The 24905-nt window shown below is 28.1% G+C and overlaps 2 protein-coding genes across 2 annotated transcripts; both read right to left on the bottom strand.

Moving 5' to 3' along the window:
* Positions 1-12941: 12941 nt before the first annotated feature.
* LOC114406677 (glucan endo-1,3-beta-glucosidase) lies at positions 12942-16643 on the bottom strand. The gene is made up of 2 exons (XM_028369444.1): positions 16343-16643; positions 12942-14093 (listed from the first exon to the last, which is right to left on the bottom strand). The coding sequence occupies exons 1-2, from the start codon at positions 16431-16433 to the stop codon at positions 13141-13143; spliced, it is 1044 nt and encodes a 347-aa protein (XP_028225245.1). The 5' UTR covers positions 16434-16643; the 3' UTR covers positions 12942-13140.
* A 6790-nt stretch (positions 16644-23433) lies between these two features.
* On the bottom strand, positions 23434-24325 carry LOC114405225 (glucan endo-1,3-beta-glucosidase-like). Its single transcript, XM_028367850.1, has 2 exons — positions 24305-24325; positions 23434-24068 (listed from the first exon to the last, which is right to left on the bottom strand). Exons 1-2 carry the CDS (start codon positions 24323-24325, stop codon positions 23532-23534), a joined length of 558 nt encoding a protein of 185 aa, XP_028223651.1. The 3' UTR covers positions 23434-23531.
* Positions 24326-24905: the final 580 nt, after the last annotated feature.

Raw genomic sequence — 24905 nt, 5'->3', positions numbered from 1 at the left:
TTTAAAAGAAAAGGAAGGATTGTTTCTTACTTTATGTAACCATTTTATTTTTAAAGATTTTCAAAATAAGAGATTATACTATAATTATTTAGTGAACGTTATTTATTTTTATTAATATTGTTATAACTCTTCTAATTAAAAATATCAAAAATTAATATTTCTTTTATTTTATTTCTATTTTTTTCTTGACTTGTTAAAGATGCTTTTCTAAATTTGATGATCTTATAAAAAAATATAATCAGACATTGAATATGAATTCAATGTTTGTTTCTATGCCTAATATAATATTTTATTTTATTTTTCTATCTTACATATTAATTAATTATTGACTTTTTTTATTAATTAATGTAAAAGTAAAGGAAGTAATCTTAGTGTTGATAACAAAATTAAAGGATCGTATTCCAACTTATTGATAGTGAGAACACATTATTGTTTAAAGAAGTGAAAAGTTTTCATTTCTTACAATAATTAGAGTTATTATGAGAAATAAAAATACATACACATATGTATATGTGTATTAGATCATTAATAACTTTACATAAAATTTGAATTTTATTGATCTAATTATTGAATTATAATTATATATTATCTTAATTATAATAAGAAGAAGATAGTTTGTCATAAAAATTGTTAAAATTGAATAAAAATAAGAAAGTAATCAAACATTTTATACTTTTGTATTTTTTTAAAAGGAATTCATTACACCGATTTTAATGTATATGAATGGTTTATCAAATAATTTTTATTGATATAAAATTTTGTAAATATAATGTATTTAAAAGAACTTTCAACTTAACAATGGATTTTAAGATAAAATTATTATAAGCCATTCATGTAATGGATGATATAAATTATCTTGTGCAATTTGATTCTTCTTTGTCTTTCACTAAAAGTTATTAAGTCATGTGTGTAATATTGTTAACAGATTGGTAAGTGTATCAATTTTATCACAAGTAATAAAGATTAAAATGAAAATCCAAGTGTCGAATCCACATAAACTTTGGTTGTACTTAAGTGATACAAACTCAATTCTTAAGCAATGAGAAGAAGTAGAAGAAGAAAAGATAAGGAATTAGAAGTGTGAAATTTAGAGTAAGGCAAAAAAAATAACAGGAAAAATAAAGAACAATTTAATGCAAAAAGATGAAATCAGAATGTGATGATGTTAGGGTCTAACATGTCAAAACTACTTATAATGTAATGTAATGGATTTTATCTAATTAATGAAATTTTTATTTCCACCTGCATCTACTGAATTACCCTATCTTTGATTTCCCGCACGAAGGACCTAGTTTATTTATCCTTTTCTACCCAAATTTCTTTGCAGAGATAAAATAACAAACCACATTAAGATAAGAGATGTAAAAATTCTTGGGCAAAATAAATGTCAATCTATTTCTTTAGAAAATAATCATTTTTCAATACATTATCTTCTAAACATTATATGGGTGATCAGACTATAATAACAGAAAAACCCTTCTCATAGTCATGAGAGACTTTACACTTCAGGGACTAATGGAAGAAAGGGTTGGATGACTAATAGCAAGAAAAGGGGAAATGGCTAAAAAAGATGGGTTTCCCCTAAGGGATAGACCTAGGCTTTGGATAGCTCTGAGACTCAGTGTGTCCTTCCCTTTTGCTTCCTCCTCCTTATATAAGCTTCAGGTAGCTTAATTAATTTCACGAGAAATTGGTGCTTAGCGCGAGCTTTCACGCTATTCGCACATTTGGGCTTCACTGTGGGCTTTCACGCGCTAAGTTTGCAGTGCGGGCTAAGCCTGGAGTGTTTATTAAGCGAACTGTCCAATTCTTTCAACTTTTCTTCAAGTTTTTTTTTCAATTTTTGCATCAATTTTTCCTCCAAAGCACTTGAAATCTTCTTCTTTTGAATTATGCAAATCAAAAATTGTAAAGATGTTAATTTCTTCATTATTTCATTAAAAATAATATTAAAGTAAAGAAATTATAATAATTTTTAGCCAAATTTGACTATTAAATTAACTTATATTTCGCAGTTATCAAATATCAATTAAGAATTCTTATCATTAGAGAACATTTAGTATGAGGAAAGTTTTTTTTTCCTAAGAATCACTATTTCTAGATTTCATAAATCTTGAAAATCATGATTGAATGATTAAAAATGGTTTAGTTGTCATAAATATTCCATATAATATTTATATGATTTTTGGGAATCAAATATTAATGTAACATTTTTACCAAAAAAAATTTAATGTTTATTAAATTAAATGATCTAATCAAAGTAATATGAAAATTTTTAATTATATTTACCACAATAAACTCTTTTTTTACTAGAGAAAGTTGCATTCTCACCCTTTCCCATGAGAATATTTTGTGAGAAACTCAATAAAAACTTAATTAAAAATGATTCCTGAGAATGTTGGATTCCTAAAATTGATTTTTAAAATATTCATACCAAACATAAGAGTTTAAGATTCACAACCCAATGATTCATGGGAAACTTAAAAAGAATCTCCCTAACAAATGCCCCTTAAGAAAAATGAGAACTAGAAATATAACCATTAGATTATATTTAAATAGTTGAGATTAAATTAATGCACATACAATTTCAAGTGGTTATGTCACTATTACTTAATTTTTAATTTGGACTGTCCATGTATTATTGTATGACCTAAATTTATCCTTTTCATTTTTCACATATTCAAGCAATGATTGTCGCATGTTCTTTTCAATCTTCGTGTATTTTGCAGTAGCAAACTCTAGTGATGAGATTGCATAATGGTTTTCAAAGGAATATGATGAGAGGTTCTTATAGTCAGAGATGGTAGGAGATTTAACTTGTAAGGACTCTAACATTTAAATCAATAAGGTGTAGAGTTAACAGGAGAAGAAAAAGAAAGTGTGTACCTTATTCTGAATTTGAGATTTATATGACACCATTGTCTTATTTTTTTAGCAATAAGTGTAGTTGTAATTTGAAATTATTATTTTCGAAATTGTATGAGATATTTTATCGAGCAACTATGTGTTTTAAATGAATGACTATTATTCGCCACATGCTAAATACACCGAGAGACATTATTAATTTACATGGTTGGACATTGGACCGACCTACATTCTATCCTTGCAAGATGTGATTAGGCTGAGTCCAATTAGAATACTCATCCTTTAAGTTAGTAGAATATTTGCCTGTTGTAGGAAATGAACTGAGGTAGATCTGAAATATTAGGTTTCCCCGATATATAACTTGCCTATGTTTTTAATCTTACTGCTAATGAGCTAAAGAAATAGTGAAATGTTAAGATGCTAACGTATCTCGTAACTTTTTGCCTTATTGTTGGTTTTTTTTTTGTTGTTTATTTTGTTGATTGGGATGTTAAACTTTCAAATGTATACATTTGACATTGAATAAATAAGATAGTTTTGTCTACCTTCGCAACTTGTGTGTTGTTATATTGTTATTTGCTTGAATGTCAAAGTCGTTGCTTCAAGCATGTAGAACAAGAAGTAGGCAATGAGTGCCTTTACTAGTTCTTGTAGGCATCAAAAGTGCCCTTGTCCTTTTCATCTTAGAATCTTATATACCTCTAATTCAAGCGTTGGCATCACTACCACTTGCACTTGTGAGGTGGAAAACTAATATCCTTACAAATCTATGGTTGGATCGACTTGAAAAAAGGGTCATTTTCTCTTACAAACCTTGGTAGCAAAAAACCATTATAGACTTATGAATCAACCACACTAAAATAGCAACGATCTTGTGAAGCAATCAACCTAAAAAAATGAGGCGATCTTGTGATTCTGGGTAATGGACGTCATTGAAGGCTCATAACAACATTACTTGATAAGGCGAAGTTTGTTCTTCGACTCTATACAACACGTATCCTCAGGGATTTCATTGACTCTTAGAAAGGCAATCAAGCTAAGGTGGATTCCTTCTATCCCAAAAGCTAAGAGTCTGAAACCTTCAATTTTTGGTGGATGTAAAGTCAAATTGACCCATATTGAGTTGTTGAGTTCACAAGCTCAAGGTTCTCCAACATTTGAGCTTATTTGAGATGAAAAAAGTTGACAAGAACATCTATAATTTTTAATAATAGAAAAATAGGTGATGCAAGTTTGCATAATTAATAAGAGACAAATCTCATATATAATAGAAAACTAATCAATGGAACGAACTAATTTATCCACGATCCGTACCTGGATGTGGGAAAAGTTGTAAATTTCTTAAGGGCATTGGCGACCTAGGTCTCTTTCTTTAAGTATGTTATCCTATACCTTACCACATCTTGAGTATCCAAACACATCCTAGATAGTGAAGCATATCATGTCTATTATTCACCACGTACGTGTTGAAACTCTAGGTGGCATCATTTTCATGTTTGGGCATCAAATGGATTTGCATTCTACCCTCGTAAGTTGAAGTTAGGTTTCAAAACACTATATAATAAAAAAAATATTATAATAATTATTTGAAAAGTTATATCTAAATATTATACATACATATACAATTATGCATGCATATATTATGTGTGTACGCGTGTGTCTATAAAAATGTCAAATGAATCTTCGTGTGAAATTTAATAGAATATAACACTGTAATAAGTTTTTATCCAAAAAAAAGTTTTATTAATATAATAGTTGAATTTAAAGTTCTCATAAAGTTGATCTAATTTACAAAATTTTACACCATAAAAAAATTAAGAGAAACTTCATCATCACCGTACTTTCCTTTATTTTGTGATATATTTTTAAAATAATATTGAATATTTTTTAGTCCTATAAATAAGAAATGTTCACTTTTAGCTCCTAAAAAACATCTCTTTTTGGTTGAAGGGAATCTTGGTGGAAGGACCATGCGAACCCCTTAATCTAAACCACCATAGAGGAAAGCATATTTTTAACGATGAATTATTAGACGTGTTAATCATAATGGCTCTAAAAGTTTGTGAAAAATGTTTATCTTGGTTATTATAATTAAAGTGTAGACGAAATCAAGCCTTTCCAATTATGTGTAGCCTTCAACAAGTTAGGATATGTAGCATTTGTCATTCACTCAATGTTTAATGCACTATGTTCACTTTTAATTGATGTAGTTCTTATCGACACGAAGCTTAACTTGTTTTTACATTTGATTTTCCTCTAAAGCTTTGGCTTTTTCCACTATGACTTTGATTATGCAATTGAAGAAACAAAATGCATGTGTTTTTATGTCTAAGTTACAATAAGACGAATACCAAGATAAAGGGAAGTGTGTGTTGTGAGGTTAAAATCCTTTCTGTTTTAATCATGACATACCAAATTTGTAAGTCTTATGAATATATATATATATATATATATATATATATATATATATATATAGTGTTCATTTTGCATTTACTAGAATCTTAATAGAATCTACTTAGAAGCTTAGTAGGATTGGCTTGGAGGCTTGAGGTATAACTTTCTGACTATGTTGATGGAACAATTTTTATAAATATCTATGATTAATTTTTCTAATATCAGTTTAAGTACATTGTTCATAATTTCTAGCTTTCATCTTTCTTTTATATATATATATATATATATATATATATATATATATATATATATATATATATATATATATATATATATATATTTGTCATAAGACTATAACTCCCAAATATTTTTGAACTTGACTTTCTCTCATATCGTAGGAGGCATTTATAACTTAAACTAAAGATCCTATGCAATCTTTGATTGCTTGTGAGTTGGTATTATACCAAAACCTCATTATTCTACGTTATTGAGTCATATCACTTTCCAAGCTAATAAGTTTTACCATTATTGGTTTAAGAAAGTTTGTGTGTGAAGTCTGCAGAGGCTATATGATAAATAAATTAATAATGAGTTTTAAGCTTGTAAAGATTAGGTGTAAAATAATAATAATATAAACTAGAAAAGACAATGAGAATACTTGTATTATTGACAGATGTGGTTGAAAAATCTCACCTTGTGTGAGAATTTAACGTAGCCTAAGGATTGTTTGGGTTAAACAAGATAATATTTTTGTGCAACATCACATATCTTTATCTCTCACATTGGTTTATTTGTATATGTGTACTCTCACCGTTTTCTAATATTCTTGATCAACTAAAGTTTTCTTGATAAAACTATTGGTTGATTCACAATTTTTTTTTAATTTCATACAATATATTTTACTTTTTAATAAATCCTTTGTGAAACACATTCATATTTGAGATTCATATGTACAATATATCTTATTAAGTAACTTATTTCATTTGGATAATTACAAAAAAGTTTTATTTGTAAGATTTTGACCAATAAAGGTTGTTTATATGAACAGCTAAAAGTTTTGTCTAAAAAAATTTAATTACTCAAAGTTATTTAATTTGAATTGTATATGTGATACTTTTCAATTGAGATCATGGTTACTTTATAGATTTGAAGTCTATTAGAATATTTGTATATCAGATATACTTTTAGTATACTTAGAAGCTTGAATTTTCTGAGCGTTTTAACTAGCATTTGAAGAACCTTTAAGAACTAAGTTTTGTGTTAAACTAGATAACCAACTTAATATAGTAAAAAAAATTCAAGTTAAAAAATTTACCGAATGACGATGATACGCAAGACAAAAAAAGAGAGCCATGAAAATCACACAAGCATATAAATGGTCATTAGGGATGAGTTATGTTTCAAGTGTGATCCATGTGAGTGATATTATTTGACGATATGAGAGAAGATGGAGGATAGGATGGTAAAAGTGGTGCACATGAGACGTGTATGGAGGAAAATAAGAGATTTGAAGGTATTGTTTGAGTGCGATTTACATGAGTGTTATTAATTGATTAGTGGATGTGAATGATCAATGCGATTTTGGATGTGAAGTTATATGAGAAGATTGATTTGTAATATGTGATGTTTAAGGCAAAGTCATATATATCTAAATAGTTTGGGGTCTACCATGGGAGGGAGAACATAAGTAATATGATAAGAAGCAAGAATGAGAATTGGAAGGGAGATTGAAGCAAGAAGAGGAGGCAGAGGGTGAGAGGCTTCACGTAAGTTTTACCATTATTGCAAAGAGGAAGAAACAAAATTCTCAATAAACCTTAACTCCTCCAATTGACATGTGGAGTGACGTAGACTTAATTTTTTTTCTTGAAATCAAATTCAATAAAACTATAGTTGTTAGTTTTACCTTTTTCAATCTTGGCCATTATTTTTACAATTAATATATCTGATGACTACAAAAAGTTCCCCACCGCGGGAGACTTCATCAAGTCTCCCTCGTTAGCCATAACTATAGTTGAATTTTTTTTTTAATCTTAAAATCCATTATAGAATCTTGGTAGCTTTGATTTCATTCATCTTAATGAGAATCTTGCACCATTGTTGTCTATCCATTGCTTAATGGTGATAATTACCATTATAGGCTCAAGCAATAAGGAAAGTCATGATTGAGTAGAGTAAATTTAATCTTCTGGATGGAGCATTATAATGCATGATTTGATCCAAGTTACAACAATACTTGAGAATATTGTATTATTCTAGTCCATTCTTGGTTGATAAGCTATGCATCATTTTGTATAGCACAAAGTCTAGCATATTTTGAATTGTTGAGTTTCAACAAGAATTTTATTCTTATAAGTATAATTCAAGTTTTATCATAGAAAATTTCACTAAAATGAAGATTTTGTGGGACGAGTTGGAAAACTATAGACCCATTCCAAGTTTTGTGTGTGTTTTTTGGTGTTCTTGTGAAGCCTTATGAATTTTCAGGACTTACAATTTATAAGATTATGTGATATGTTTTCTCATTGGATTGAATTATGACTTCAAATGTCATGAGATCGAAAGATCTATTACCTATTAAAAAAGAGTTTTATATCATTCTACATGAAAGACATAATGGACTTGGACCTATTGAAGAAACACAAGCTTTGATAAATGTCACTAATGGTAGGAAGACATTTAAGAAAGGAAAGTCAAATAACAATGTACCAATTGTGGCAAATTGGGTAACACTTTTGAGATTTGTTATAAAAAACATGGATTTCCACCTACATACAAGAAAATATGGGTTTATAATACATTCAATAACGCAATTGAAGAAGAAACTAACTTGAAACATGAAGATGATTCAAATTAAAAACATTTGACCTCTAATTTTGCTCTTTAACACTACAAGAAAATCATGATTTTGTGACAGATTGTTCTCTCGCAAATGACGTACAACATCAATAATCCCTCACAATAGTCCCTCGCTTATCAATAATCCCTCACAATTGTGCCTCTCTAAATCCTTGCAATTCATAACCAAATTTTGCTCTCTAAGTCTTTACTGATCTCTCGCAATTCATAGCCTTATTTTCCTCTCTATTCTCACGCTAATCCCTCACAATTGTTAAATACTTTTAGTATGTATCATTTATTAGCATTTTAAATTAAAACGTTTTTCTTGTTTTGCATGCCATTAAGTAAAAAAAGGGTTGAATTAATTGTACAAGAGGCGCACAAAATAAGTAGAAGTGCTTACGTGTCTGTATCAAGAGGATAAACATGAAACTGACGAAAGTTTTATGGGACGAGAGAAGAACAATGAATCAATGAGTCGTGCGTTGAATTTTTTCTTCTTCTGTGCGTTGGATATTGTTATTAATCAATCAGAGCGGGTCCCACTAAAGTGTTGTTAAGGTAACTCGAATTACGGGCTTATATCCAAGACTATACATGCAAGTGCGTTGGATCAACTATAGAGTCAAAGAAAGACAAGGAAACAATGCATATTGCATCTTTCAGTTCATGTTCTCATTCTCTCTACTTAATTTGATTCTTAGCAGAAGACTAATGCAATGGATTATGTTTCTTTTCCAATTCAGGTACAAAAACCTCTTGGCTCTTGGCCCCACTTTATGTTTGCCCAAAGGCTCGTGTGATCTCTTGTTTAATTAGCATTTAGATTTTACTATAATTAATGATCCATTGTCATTATCATATTAGTGTAAAGTATCTATCAATCTTTGTTGGAAACAATCAATTTTAATATTAGTAGAATCTCACCTCTTAGTCATATTTTTTTTATCCATAAAATTTAAATTTAAAATCTTACTTAAGAAATCAAATCTAATATTACTTAAAGTCAATAACTTGTTAGTTAATTATCAATTGTTTATTATAATTAAATTGTGCTTAAATTAATTTTAATTACTTATTTTATTTTAAATATATGTCGCAGTACGAGAAAATAATTGTTGTTGTAAATCAAAAAGAACGGTTAAAGTTGATAGGAAAAAAATGAAATTGATTTGTGGCTATTTATAATTTTTATAATTCAATTTTTAATTAGACTAGGTATTTCAACCGAACAGCAGCAAACATTTTGAATATTTAATTTATAAATAATCATTTTATATTATAAACGTTTTATTTTATTTTTTTAAAACAAACAGTTATATATTTCTCTAATTTAATATTTGCCAAACTTACCACTGAACTTAAGATTTTCTGAATTTTGAATTTGGGAGACTTATCTCAGTTTAAACAGCACTACATTACATAACGCCATCTAACTGGTCATGACCAAATTATGGGTCAAACATCGAACAATTCATCATTTCTAATGGAAGTTTTGGTGTTTTTTCTCCCTTTCATGGACTTTCATATATCACGTGAGAATTTGAAAACTCCAGCCAAAAAATCCTTATTTTCTATTTTATACATAATTTCTAAATTGACATTTTGTTTTCTTTATTTGAAAGATTTCTATTAAAAATAATAAAATTTATTTTAGTGAATTTTATACAAAATATTAACCATAAAAATAAGAAACAAAACAAAAATAATGTAAGATTTTATAATTATTTATAAAAATAAGAATTAAATATATTTCTAAAAAAAATATTTATTTATCACAGACCTAAAACATATTTAAAGTATAAAAATAAAATATAAAATATATCTTCAAAATAATGAAACACTTAACTATACAAACAAACAAGTTCTAAAACCCAGGTTGAGATTCTCTCCACTTACTGAATTTTTTTACTTGGGACTCATAAAACCTTTGTGTTTATATCTCCTATTGAAAAAATCCAATAAATGAAGAAGAGCTTTTTCTCTAAAATCCAGCCCTCATGCACTTTCTCAGTCAGTGAGGTGGTGGTGCTCCCACCAAATAAGAGGCCAGTCTCTCACTGACTTGATTGTGTAACTACCATGCATGTAATGGCTTGACACCTAATAGACTTTCATGTGCAAAGTCCTTTGCTTGTAATAAAAGGTTTTCAGCCATCAAGTGTCAATTAATTAATGAGCAAGGTGTTGAAGTCTTAAATTCCATTGAATACAATGGATTGGCTTTACCCCATAACTAGGTCCATCACCAAGGTTTTTCCTTTTCGGGTACATGAACATTCTTTTACTTTAAATATTTTATCAATATTTTTTTTTTCTTATTACATTATAAATTTTATAATATATAATATTTTTTCTCTCACACTAAGTGTCTAATAGCATTTAAGATGTTCATTTATCTTTCTCCTTTCCAATTACAGTACATGCATGCCAACTATTTGTCCGGGTATTTTGCTTTATTTTCTTTGCTCATTTCAATTACATTGTGGCATGATAAATATATGGGGCTAGCTTAACAATACTAAGAGTTTCTTTGCTTTCTTTTTTCTTGTTTGACGGGATATATATGGTTTTGGTGTCACGTCAAGGAGAAAGGGAGTGATCAAGCCTGGAATATTTCACGAGTATGATCAATTGATCAACTCCATATATATATGGTAGTTCAATTCCTATACGGGGAGGCAAACAATTGATAATAATCAAAACACACTACTACACATTGATTTTTAACATTTTTTTTCTCTAACACTTAATGAAAATATTAGTGATAACATTTAAAAAATATTATTAAATATAAATAAATATTATTAATATATTTTCACGACATTTTATCAAATATTATATATAGTTCATGTCATTAAAAATTTTAACGACATAAATTATACACACTATTTAATAAAATATCACAAAAATATATTAATAATATTTATTCATATTTTGTTAACTTTTTAATTGAGGCTAAAAACTTTTATCAATATATTTACTAAGTGTTAGATCAAAAAGTGTTAATAAAGATCATGTTGTAGTGATACCATATGATCTTTTATGCAAGTGCATTTGATCAACTATAGAGAATCGATCAGAAAGACAAGGAAACAATGCATATTGCATCTTTTTCTCATTCTCTTTATTTAATTAATTTGATTCTTAGCAGAAGACTAATGCAATGCAATGCGCTATGTTTCTTTTCCAATTCAAGTACAAAAACTTCTTGGCTCATGACCCCACTTTATGTTTTCCCAAAGGCTCGCGTGATCTCTTGTTTAACTTGCCTTTAGATTTTAATATAATTACTTATTAATCATGTTTTAGATCATTATGATAATGGTATGAAGTATTTACTAATTTTGTTGATAATTAATTTTTGTTAAGAAATAATTACTTAGTAGGATCTCACATCTTAATTATGTTTTTTCATTTATAAGACTTGAATCTAAAGTCTTACTTAAAGAGATTGAATCTAATATTACTTGAATCAATAACTTATTAGGTAATTAACAATTATTTACTAAAATTAAATTAAACTTAAATTAGTTTTAATTTCTTGTTTTATTTTAAAATATGTTACAAAAAATAATTGTTGTAAATAAAAAAGATGAGTTAAAGTTGCACTATACATATTGATGATATTAAAATATACTACGACACATTGATTTTTAACATTTTTTTTCTTAACATTTAATAAAAATATTACTAATTTTTTTAGTAATATTTAAAAAATATCAAATATAAATAAATATTATTAATATATTTTCAAGTTTTAGATTATTATGATATTCATGTGAAGTATTTATTAATTTTGTTGATGATTAATTTTTATTGAGAAACAATTACCTTCATTACTAGTGGGATCTTGCATTTTAATCATATTTTTTTTATTCATAAGACTTGAAATTAAAGTCTTGTTTAACGGAATCAAATTTAGTATTACTCGGATTAATAACTTATTAATTAATTATCAATTGTTTACTAAAATTAAATTGAGCTTAAATTAATTTTAATTTCTTATTTTATTTTAAAATATATGTTATGAGAAATAATTGTTGTAAATAAAAAAGATGAGTTAAAGTTGCACAATACACATTGATGATATTAAAAATACACTACTACACATTGATTTTTAACATTTTTTCTTAACACTTAATAAAAATATTACTAAAAATTTTAGTGACATTTAAAAAATATCAAATATAAATTATTAATATATTTTCGTGATATACATAATATTTGATAAAATATCACAAAAATATGTTAATAACATTTATTCCTATTTTATAATATTTTTAAATGAAATAAAAAACTTTAATAATATATTTAGTAAGTGTTAAAACAAAAAATGTTAGTAAAGATCACAGTGATACCATATGATCTTTCACCATACATCACAAAATACCCATAACTTCTCATCGTTGTGGAGGATGTCCCATATATATAAGCTTTCCCAACACATCAAAGAAATATTATGATTCCTTTCTATGCGAAAAACCAGTCCATACCATATTTACGTGGTTTAGTTATGGTGTCTTCGCTAGCTAGGTGGAGCTTTCGATCTACAGAACCACTTTTGGTTTAATTACATTTTTATTTTTTTTTTAATTCGAGTTACTTGAATTTTCTTTTTAAATTAATTTTAATTAATGAAGTCTATTTTTTAAATCAATTAAGTTTAGTCGATTTATCAGTTTTTTTAATTTAAAATCCTAAAATTTTCATCCTTTATTCAAATATTTACGTATTTATATACGCTATAGGTTTATAAATAGAATGATTTTATATGCTTGTTGGTCCTGCTATGGAAGAAAGTCATCAGCCATTGAGAGATTCAGAAATTCTGGAGTCAATGAGCAAAAGAAGATCTTCTTGATCATTAATAAGAGAACTTTTATTTAAAGCTAATTAACTTAGCTCGTAAATGGTACATGCAGACTTCAAGAATGCAGATAAATTAAAGTTCTATACCTGCCTCTTCTAAAACAATTATTGAAGTTTCATTTGGACTCGTGGCCCTTATTTCACACCAAATTATGCTTCTGCTAAAAATTAATTGAAATTAATCGAGTATTTGGGCTGCTTAGTTATAGGAGAAAAGAGCCCCCAAAATTTTTCAAACTCTGGCTGCTTCTGATTTTCATCAAACATGGCAAACACATAAGTTTCAAGGGGTGCACCAGGCCTTTTAGGGGTTCCTTGCTTCACATTCCGAACCAAGTTTGTGTTGTAAGTTCTTGCATTATCAAGTGAAGTTGCAGTTCCACCAGAAGAAGGCCATCCACTCTCAGACACAACTATGTTCAATGACCCTCCTCCTGCTTTCTCCAATGCAGCATAAACAGCATCAACCGAAGCATCAAAGAGGTTACGGTAACCAAGTGAACCATCTTGCACTACCACCGAAGGAGACCTAAAAAGTGCATAGTCAAGACTAATGTCCTTAGGGTTTGCAGTGTAAGCGAAGTAAGAGTACACATTAACCATTAATGGGGCATTATTGTTCACTAGAAATCTGATGACACCATCAAGATATGCTCCTCTATAATCAGATTTGAAGGAACCCTTTGATGGTGGGAATGATTCTGCCAAGGCACCAGTATCAATGGCAGTGGAAACTTTTACTTGGTTTCCAAGGCCAGCATTAGAAATGGCCCTCTGAATGTTTTCCAATGCAGGCACTAGAAATTGTGCAAATGAGTGTTCGGGTTTCACTTCATTTCCCACTGAAACGTATCTGAATCTGACATTGTTGGCATAGTTTTTGATGTTGTCTTGCACCCATTTGTTTGCATTGTCTTGGCTAGATGCTAGGTTTCTGAGGTTGTCATTTGGAATGTCTAGCAAAAGCTCAATGTTGGAACCTCTTAGTGCTTCGAGGACTTCTGGGCTTGGACCGTAGATTCGCATCCTGCGAATGTTGGCTTGATTGTAGAGGGCCACAACTTCTTGAGGGGTTGGTAAGTTGTTGCCAAGTCTTCCATAACATACCCCGGATTGTGCATCTGCATCATCATCAGATGGAACAAAATTACACTTGTTTGTGAATTGATTGTACTACTAATTTGCTAGCTACTTGATTCACAATATAGATGACTTGGTCTAGCGATGAGTACATAACTTGCTTCATTTTCTAACAATTGAAATACAATGAATATTATACTATCTTAATCAATGATTTTATTTTATTTCATGGTTTTGGTTTTGGAATATAATTTTATAGTCTTTGATAACATCAGCTTTTATATATAAACTGATTCTTATTTAACTTTATTTTTTCGTTTTAGTTCTTAAAAATTATAAAATTCGTGTACTTTTAAATGTAAAGATTAAAAATGAATGAAATTTATACAGAAAACTAAAAATTTATATATAAAGACCAAATATCTGAGGGCGAGCCCTGGTGCAGCGGTAAAGTTGTGCTTTAGTGACTTGTTGGTCATGGGTTCGAATCCGGAAACAGCCTCTTTGCATATGCAAGGGTAAGGCTGCGTACAACATCCCTCCCCCATACCATCGCGTACAACATCCCTCCCCCGCATAGCGAAGAGCCTTCGGGTAATGGGATACGAAGTTTTATAAAGACCAAATATCTACTTGAGGATTACCCAATTTTTCTTGAGTTTTATTTTACATCTTTGCTTTTTATAATGTTTGACCTATTCTTCATCTCTTACCAGAAGGATTACAATGGATAAGGTCTAGATAAAAACACTAACTACTACCTATACTTTCTTTCAAAAGTAGTTTCACATGGATATATGCTTGTCTAGATAGTGTCATTAATTGTCCATGTTTAAATTGGTATCTATATGCTAGTTTATGAACTTTTTACGCAGATTTCAGTTCAATAAATATGTTATCCTTTCAATTAATGTCATATTTTTACAAAGTGCATTACTATAATATCAAAAATTAACTATAAAAAATTAATAAAACTAAAGCACTAATTAAAAGTGTATGAATTAACTTGATTAAAAGGATATTCGCATATCTTTCAAATTTTAAAGAATTTATTATACTTTTAATCCCTAAACATTTTTTAAAAAATTGCTTTTAGTTCTTGAACTTTTCTTTTCATTGATCAACGTCCTTAATTTGTTTCTTTTTTTCTTTTAATTTTTTAACTATTTTTTCGTTTTTACTTTCAGATCCTAAAAAATACTAAAAGTAAGAACATAAAAAATTCAAGAACAAAATTCAGTAAAAAAATTTAAAAGATTAAAAATAAAAATAAAAAATTAGAAACTAAAAACATAATAAACTTAATTTTAAATACAAATGTTTCAAGAGAGAACCATTATAATCATCTTTTTTTGTCTAACTCAATGATAGAGTAATATTTGACTTTTAAGAATGACTCTATTTTTTACACATTTCTATGAAGCAATGATTCGTCCATACCATTGGTAGGGCTAAGGAGTCATCTAAGGTCCACAAACAACCTGCTAAGCTGTTTGGCCTACATCCTACTATACATGTTCTCTACACTTGAAGCAGAAGATCCCTATCACTAGTCAGGCCATGTATATCCAAAATATATATTTTTTTATTGCAGAGCTAGACTCATGCACCTTTTTGAGATTGCCTCACAATCATGCTATGTGTCCTAACAATGACTCATTCACATCCTAGTAATGACTCACTTGCACGTATTCGAGTCTCGAGACCTATAAATAGATCACAAGAAATATATCTTAATTTTCATATATGGATACTCGATTGATTTAAACACTGAATTGGGTGTTAGATTATCTATAAAGTTATCCCCAAATAGACTAACTACTCCTTCAATTCTCACCTCTACAAAAGCAAATGTAATGAGATTGTTAGGTATTGTATTATAAAATTATATGTGTGTAGTGAAATAATGTATAGACAAGTTAGGTACTAAATTATATATATAATATTTAGATCATCGAGGTAGATCAACTAACATCAGATTATTTTAATTTAATCACATGTTTTAAATTTCAATCTCAAATACATAACTGTCCGTTAAATATTTGGAGAGAAAATTTTATCATATTTAATAATCTTATTGTTTGAATATAATTGCCTCCAACAGAGAATGCATGAACTAGAGTCTAGACCAAAAAACTATATATCTAGATTCATACGAGTAAACATGCATCCTATTCATTATATATTCATACAAGTAAATGGTAACATGCAGAAATGTAAGTGCCCTTAATGAAGGCAAAGTTGAAAACATATTGATGCATAGGGAGACACAGGGAAGAGAGAGAGGGACCTGTTGTGCCTGTATAAGTGATTAGAAGGATAAACAGGAAGGCTATAGCAGTCATGGAAGAGCTTTTCCCACTTGAATGATACTTAGCCATGTTCGATATATAAGAAGAAAGAAGGTTGAGGAAAGAAGAACTGATAGACAGATATGCAATTCAGGCTTGATAACTAGTTCGTCTATATAGACAAACAAAACTTGTATTGGCTGAGACTTTTCAACAATCACAGTGTACAGACGGGTCTACCATGCACATGCACTGCAGCCACTAGCAATTTGCAGATCTTCTTCAAATGTCTGCTTCTCTCTTATTTCCCGCTAGAGTTCAAAACATTAATCAATTATTCTTATCAACTTCTAGCTAGGTATATTAATTCCCAATAATGGAGGCAACATGCACATTAGAAAACAAATTCATCGGTGTTCATGTCACATGTTGGACTGTTACATTTGCAATCATGGTATACTGGGTATTTTCTTGTACTATCTTTGCGTGATTGGTGACCATGGTTAACTGTAATTAGGGATTAATATTAGAGACTACGCTCTAATATGCGGCGGCTCACCAAGATTTTCTTTAAGGGGGGCAAAATAAAAAATTATGACATAGTAAAATACATTTAAAATTTGGCTTTAATATTTTTTTAGTTTCTATAATTTAATATTTTTTTAAATTCTTTTTAGTCATTTTAAAATGTATTTTTTTGTTTTAAAATTATTTTAAATAACATTTTGAATAATAAAAAATATTATCTAAAATACTTTAAAACATAAAATAAAATAAACATATTTTATAATTAATAAAAAAAATTACAAAGATAAAAATGAAATAAAAAACATTAAATGGAAAGAAAAAAAAACATATAAACCTTAAAGTCTATATGCAAAAATTGGAGAGAAAAAATCTAAAGCGTATAACTAAAAAAATTATGAGTAAAATAAACATATAATTGTATTAAAAAAAACTACTAATTAGTTGCAACTAGCTTACAAGCCCCACTGACAAGTAGCAGGGAAAAAACAAGAATCAAGAAAAATCTTTGCGCCTCACTGACAAGTAGCAGGGAAAAAACAAGAATCAAGAAAAGTCTTTGCACAATACTCTTACTAAAATTAACACTCTCTTATCTGTCAACTGATGATGAAGCATAAAATAGCAATAGTATCAAATATCAATCATTTCCTTAATTATTATCAGAATACAATGTTTCGACAATGTTAGTGAAAACTAGGTAGCATTTGAGAAGGGGTTCAAGACTCGTGTACCCACTTGGAGTATGAAATAGTAGTATTTAACAACCAATTTGATGAGGGTCAAGACAAAATATATAACTTAGTATTTTAAAGTTTAAAAAGGTTAAACATATATAAACCTTCATTTGGAAGGTTGTGCTTATCTTTGTATTATAAAGTGAAAACCTAAAAATCATGGATTGTCATATTTGTAGTAAAATTTTGAGTAATATTTTTTCAATCTAATTTAATCATATAATAAATGAAAAAAATATCTTTTACCTTGTAATTATAATAACCTAATTTTATAAATTTTCATATTTAAAAGACACCTTCTAGGTTCCATATTAGAATTAAGCGTTTTAAATACGGTTATTAGAGGCATTGCACGACGATTTTAAATCATCTTTAAAGCTAACTTGTTAAAAGTAATGACTTAGTATAATTACTTATCAATCGTGTTTTATACTTGTGGGGCCATGAGCCATGAGGTTTTTATACTTGTGTTTCTTTCCCGTGTTCTCTTGTTTAATTTGCATTTAGATTTTAGTATAATTACTTATCAATTGTGTTTTAGATTAATTGATGTGAATATTTATTAATTTTATTGATGATTAGTCTTTGTTAAGAAATAATTAATTACTTTCAGTAGATTATTAGGATCTTGTCTCTTAATCATATTTTTTTCATTTATAAGACTTGAATCTAAAGTCTTATTTAAAGGGATCGAATCTAGTATTACTCGGATCAATAACTTATTAGTTAATTATCAATTATTTACTAAAATTAAATTGAACTTAAACTAATTTTAATTAATTACTTATTTTATTTTAAAATATATGTTACAAGAAATAATTGTTGTAAATCAAAAAGAGAGTTAAAGTTGTACTATACACATTGATTATATTAAAAATACACTACTACACATTGATTTTTAACATTTTTTTCTTAATTATTACTAAAAAAATTATTAACATTTAAAAAATATCAAATATAAATAAATATTATTAATATATTTTTATGACATTTTATTAAATATTCTATGTAGTTATGTCACTAAAACCTTTAACAACATGAGTTGTACATAAATATTTTATAAAATGTCACAAAAATATCTTACAATAAATAAGACTATAAGAACTGATAGACAGATATGGCAATTCAGGCTCCATAACTAGTTCTTTTATATAGACAAACAAAACTTGTATTGGCTGAGACTTTTCAACAATCACTGTGTACTGACGGGTCATCCATGCACACTGCAGCCACCAGCAATTTGCAGATCGTCTTCACATGTCTGCTTCTCTCTTATTTCCCGCTAGAGTTCAAAAACTAATGAATTATTCTTATCAACTGCTAGCTAGGTATATTCCCAATCATGGAGGCAACATTAGAAAACAAATTCATCAGTGTTCATGTCACATGTTCGACTGTTACATTTGCATTCATGGTATAGTACGTATGTTCTTGTACTATCTTTAAGTGATTGGTGATCATGGTTAATTGTAATTGCTCGAGTCTTTGATGAATTAATTAAGGATTAATATTAGAGACTACATACCAATCTGCGGCGGCTCAGCCAGATTTTCTTTAAGGGGGACAACAAAAAATCATGACTCAGTAAAATACATTTAAAATTTGGCTTCAATACTTTTTAATTCCTATAATTTAATATTTTTTTCATTTTTTATTTTTGTAAATTTTTTTCATTTTAGTCATTTTAAAATGTATTTTGTTTTATTTTTCATTTTTAAAATATTTTAAATAACACTTTGAATAATAAAAAAATATTTTGAACAGTATAAAAAATATTATATAAAATACATTAAAAAAATAAAACAAAATAAACATATTTTGGAATGAATAAAATAAAAAATTATAAGGATAAAAATGAAATAAAAAAAATTAAATTACAAGAGAAAAGAAGCATTTAAACCTTAAAGTTTATATGATTGGAGAAAAAAAATCTAAAAAATATAACTAAAACAAATTATGAGTAAAATAAACATATAATTGTATTAAAAAAACTACTAATCACCAATAATTGCAACTAGCTTACAATCCCCACCGACTAGTAGAAACAGGGAAAAATCAAGAAATTAGCAACAATACTCTCACTAAAATTAACACTCCCTTATATGTCAAATGATGATGAAGTACAAAATAACAATATATCATAGGAAATAGTTATTTTTGTCACTGAATGTGTAATCTTTTGACAAATACATTCATGAATGATGAAAATATAAAATTTAGTTCTCAAAAGTGTGACAAACATATTATTGTTAACTTTTGTCCGTCGTCGTTAATAAAATATCTTACGTGACATCGAGGGATGAATTTGTTACTAAAATAATTGGTGACGTGGTCATGTTGACTAGATTGAACGAAAATGTCAGTAAGATATTATTTTTTGATGTAGATGTCAATAATTTTTTGTTGAGCAAAAATGTCAATATTTTTTTATTGAAGAAAAATGACAATAATTTTTTTCGGGACTTAAATGTTATTACGCTCCATTGGACCTAAATTTCAATAAGTTATCATTATTGATTGAAATTGTCAGTAATTTTTTATTGGACCTAAATATCAATATGTTTCTATTGGACTAATTTGTTAAACCCGAAATTTTGTTTCATTTAAGAGTAAAATATAATTTTATAATAAATTTTCGTCATTTTTTATCAGAACAAGCATAACATTACAATAATCACTTAAAAATATATTGACAAATATAATTTAAAACAAACATAATATTAATTATAATAATGATTATTAACCATAATTTGTTTCTCACAATAGAAATTATCCAAAATAAACATTATACCAGTTTACCAAAATAAATATTGTAATAGTGCACCAATCATTACAAATTTTTCCAAATTATAATAATTAGCCACAATCTACTATAAATAAAAGATAAATTTATCCCATATTTCACTTCTTCAAATCTTGGTTATTTTATTAACGATGACAGATGAAAGTTAACTGTCATATATATTTGTCGCATTTTTTACACTTTCAAGGACTAAATTTTATATTTTCATCTTTCACGGACGCATTTGTCAGCAAATTACACATTCAGGGACAAAAGTGATTATTTATCCATTCATATTTCTAGAGAGTGGAAAGACGAATTAAAAGTCAAGAAAATATTATATTACAAATATGTCTGTATATTGGCAATTAGAGATGGTCAGGTTGACAATTATTTTCAATGATAAATTCATCCCTTTTTGTCATGTAAGTTATTTTATTAACGGTGACAGATGAAAATTAACGGTCGGATATATTTATCGCACTTTTATACTTTCGAAGACTAAATTTTGTGTTTTCATCTTTCAGGAATATATTTGTTAACAAATTACACATTCAGAAACAAAAATAGATATTTAACCTAGTATCAAATATCAATCATTGTCTTATTATCAGAATAAACAATGTCTCAACAATATTAGTGAAAACTTAATCAATATATATTAGTGGTAGGTAGCATTTGAGAAGGCGTTCAAGACCTTTGTACTCAGTTGGAGTATGTAATTGTAGTATTTAACAACCAAATTGATAAGGTCAAGATAAAATATATAACTTAGTATTTTAAAGTTTAAAAAGGTTAAACATATATTAACTTTCATTTATATGGTTGTGCTTGTCTTTGTATTATAAAGTGAAAACCTAAAAATCATGGATTATCATATTTGTAATAAAACTTCCAGTAATATTTTTTCAATGTAAACGATCATATATAATAAGAGAAAAAAATATCTTTCATGCAATAATCTTATATTTTATAAATTTTCATATTTAAAAAGACACCTTCAATGATTGTGATTAACACGTGAAGAGTCAAAACAAATCATAATAACTATCCACCGAAAGATAAAAAAATAATTTATTAATTTTAACTAATTTTTGACATAATTCACCAAATAATAGACAAACTCTAAAAACTAACTAATCTTACATCATTTGGTTGTTAAACATTACATATTGATTAAATTTTCACTAACTTTAGAACCTAGATATGTATTACCATTATCTTAAAATTTCCTAGTTACATTCAAATAAACCATGATTATTTCTCTTACACCTTTGAACTCACTATGTACCATGAAAAAACACCTCGGGCTCATGCTTTTAGACACCATATTGTGCGCCAACTTAACCATTCAAGTGAAGCCAATCTATATATATATATATATATTCAATAAGTTGTTGTATTTGTTTATTATCAAAATGACCTTGCTTTAATCATTTAACCATGGACTTTTAAGAAATTGATCAAATCATCCAAGCCCCCATTTGAGTCAGCCTTGTCCGTACACTTCCTTGTGTTCATCCCAAATTCTTTCTCTTCCCTTCCTAAGAGCTCTGTGGTAAAGTTGGTAGTGATTGAATTTGAAGCCAAGTCTTGGTAAGTTTTTTTATCCTTCACCCACCTCCAGTACTTCCCTTTTCATTCCCTAATCTAACTCATGGTTCTTGGTGTGGGGAAAAAAAACTCTTCTCTTGATGATTCATTGATAGATGGATTCTGTTGAGTTTGGGACCAAAAGAAACCTATGAAACACAAAGAACCTTTTGTTTTCTCAAGGATTCTATTGAGTTTGGAACAAAAGGAAAGTAATTTGTGAAATTTATGTAGTGATGAGATTAAGAATAGATATATCTTTCATTTAAAAATTTTCATACTAATTGGCCGTGCTATGAAAGAAAGTTATCAACAATACTAGAGATTATGAAATTCTAGAGGTAATGCTAGGGATGACAACAAGGCGAGGCACAGACAGATTTGATCCTTCCTATTCTTGCCTCTGCAAAAGACAGGATGGGTACAGATATAAAATTAAAGAAGTAAGTTTAAAATTTTAATACTTATTTCATTCCCATCAAGCTTTATTGGATTCGGTATACCAAATAATTTACTATAGTTTTTTTTATAATTTTACTTTACTTATGAAACCTATGAAACACAAAGAACCTTTTGTTTTCTCAAGGATTCTATTGAGTTTGGAACAAAAGGAAATTAATTTGTGAAATTTATGTAGTGATGAGATTAAGAATAGATATATCTTTCATTTAAAAATTTCCATACTAATTGGCCGTGCTATGAAAGAAAGTTATCAACAATACTAGAGATTATGAAATTCTAGAGTTAATGCTAGGGATGACAACAAGGCGAGGTACATTCATATTCTTGTCTCTGCAAAAGACAAAATGGGTACGGATATAAAATTAAAGAAGTAAGTTTAAAATTTTAATAATTATATTCATTCCCATCAAGTTTTATTGGATTCGGTATATCGAATAATTTACTATAATTTTTTCTATAATTTTACTTTACTTATATATTAAGTTTTAAATTGTATTTTATTCAAACAATATATAAATTATCATGAATAACAAAGAAATTAAAGTTAAAAAATTAAGAACTCAATTATATTTTTAAGTTTATTATTTAATTATTTAACTATTAACCTAGTTGATTTATATTTTAAAAAATTATAACAATAAAATCTTATATTGTGACAAAAAAATTATAAAAAAAAATGTAACAACCACAATACAAGTACAAGTATAATTTAACATTCATCTCTATTCCCACTTAAACACTTCAGGTAATACCCGTATTCATATTCGTACCTAATCAAAGTAGATATTTCCCATCAAAGTTAGAATGATTTTAGAGCGAAACTCACAAATACAAGATTATTTATCATGCCTAGTTAATGCTAGCAAAAGAGATTATCCATTATATACCATAAAATATTAATAATATAACTTTTATTTAAAACTAACTTTGTTCGTTAGTCTGATGATTGTTATACATTCTTAATTTATATACTTAAATTACATAATAATTATCTAATTTCTTCTAAATTTAATGTTTCTTTTGACTTAAAAAAATAGGAATTTAATTTCTCCCGAGATTTTTATCCTGAGAATGCTAAAGTTATTGAATTTACACATTAACCAATAATGGGGCATTGTTGTTCACTAGAAATCTGATGACACCATCAAGATATGCTGTTCTATAATCAGACCTAAAGGACCCTCTTGATGGAGGGTATGATTCTGCCAATGCGCCAGTCTCAATGGCAGTGGAAACTTTGATTTGGTTTCCAAGGCCAACACTAGAAATAGGTCTTTGGATATTTTGCATTGCAAGTACTAGAAACCGTGCAAATGAGTCCCAAGGCTTCACTTCGTTTCTCATTGAAAAGTACCTAAATCTAACATTGCCAAACTTTTTGACGTTGTCTTGTACCCATCTGTTTGCGTTGTCTTGGCTAGATGCTACTCTTTGGAGGTCGATGTTAGGGAGATCTAGCAGCAACTCAATGCTGGAACCTCTTAGAGCTTGGAGGACTTGTTGGTTTCGATCATAGATTCTCATCCTTCGGAAATCGTACTGTTTAGAAAGGGACACTACTTCTTGTGGTGATGGCAGATTGTTGCCAACTCTTCCGTAGCATACACCAGATGGAACAAAATGGCACTAAAATGGTGAATTGATAATGCTACTTCTTATGCATCAAGGAAGTCTAGCTAAATTGATTAATAGTGTGTTTGAATTCATATTTAGGTAATTTGATTGATCAAACACAAAACAAATTACTGATTGATCAAACACAAATTCCAAATACTATTCCAAACATGCACTAAGTAATGTATATGAGTTATTATAAAACTTGTACTTACACTTTATGCATAGGTTGAACTAGGTTGTGATACTTTATATTCAAACTTATTCATTATTAAAAAATAAATTTTTAACAACGATTATTATTAACATTCAATATCAGTTTGAAATTAATGTTAAAACTACCGTCGTTAAAAGTATCATTTTTTAAATCAATTATGAAAAATGATATTGAAATTCACTATACAACATCAATTCTCCCCAAAATTGATACAACATCAATTCTCCCCAAAATTGACCTCGCATAGTAAGAAATACACAAAAAAATGCAAAAAAAAACATTAGTTCTAAAAAAAATCAATGTCTTATAGTACTTGATGTTATATCGTGCATTACAACATCGATTTTACCATAATCGATGTTGATTTTGCATTTTTTTATTTTTGTTAACATTACCCAAACATGTAAATTGAAAACAAATGTATGGGCAAGAATATTGTAAGTAAAATAAAATAATAATAATAATAACAATAATAAATACAAAGAAATATGCTTAAATTTATTGAAGGGCATCACTGCAATGGGAACCAATTGTTCATCTATATAAATCTACCACACTACTTATTAATTCAACACTTTGTGTATCCTGAAAGACAAGTAGATCACAAGCTTCACTTGTGTATTGTACTTGTC

This window comes from Glycine soja, chromosome 3 (assembly GCF_004193775.1).
Source record: "Glycine soja cultivar W05 chromosome 3, ASM419377v2, whole genome shotgun sequence".
In the NCBI taxonomy this organism is placed as follows: Eukaryota; Viridiplantae; Streptophyta; class Magnoliopsida; order Fabales; family Fabaceae; genus Glycine; species Glycine soja.
Note: the sequence above shows the minus strand (reverse complement) of the source record. Positions and strands in the feature narration are given on the sequence as shown.

What these genes read in the sequence shown, in the direction of transcription:
- LOC114406677 (XM_028369444.1), bottom strand. Translation starts at nt 16,433, where the DNA reads ATGGCTAAGTATCATTCAAGTGGGAAAAGCTCTTCCATGACTGCTATA. An exon ending in CACTTATACAGGCACAACAG is followed by an intron (nt 14,094 to 16,342) that starts GTCCCTCTCTCT and finishes ATGATGATGCAG; the next exon opens with ATGCACAATCCGGGGTATGT.
- LOC114405225 (XM_028367850.1), bottom strand. Translation starts at nt 24,325, where the DNA reads ATGAATAAGTTTGAATATAAA. An exon ending in TGAATAAGTTTGAATATAAA is followed by an intron (nt 24,069 to 24,304) that starts GTATCACAACCT and finishes TCACCATTTTAG; the next exon opens with TGCCATTTTGTTCCATCTGG.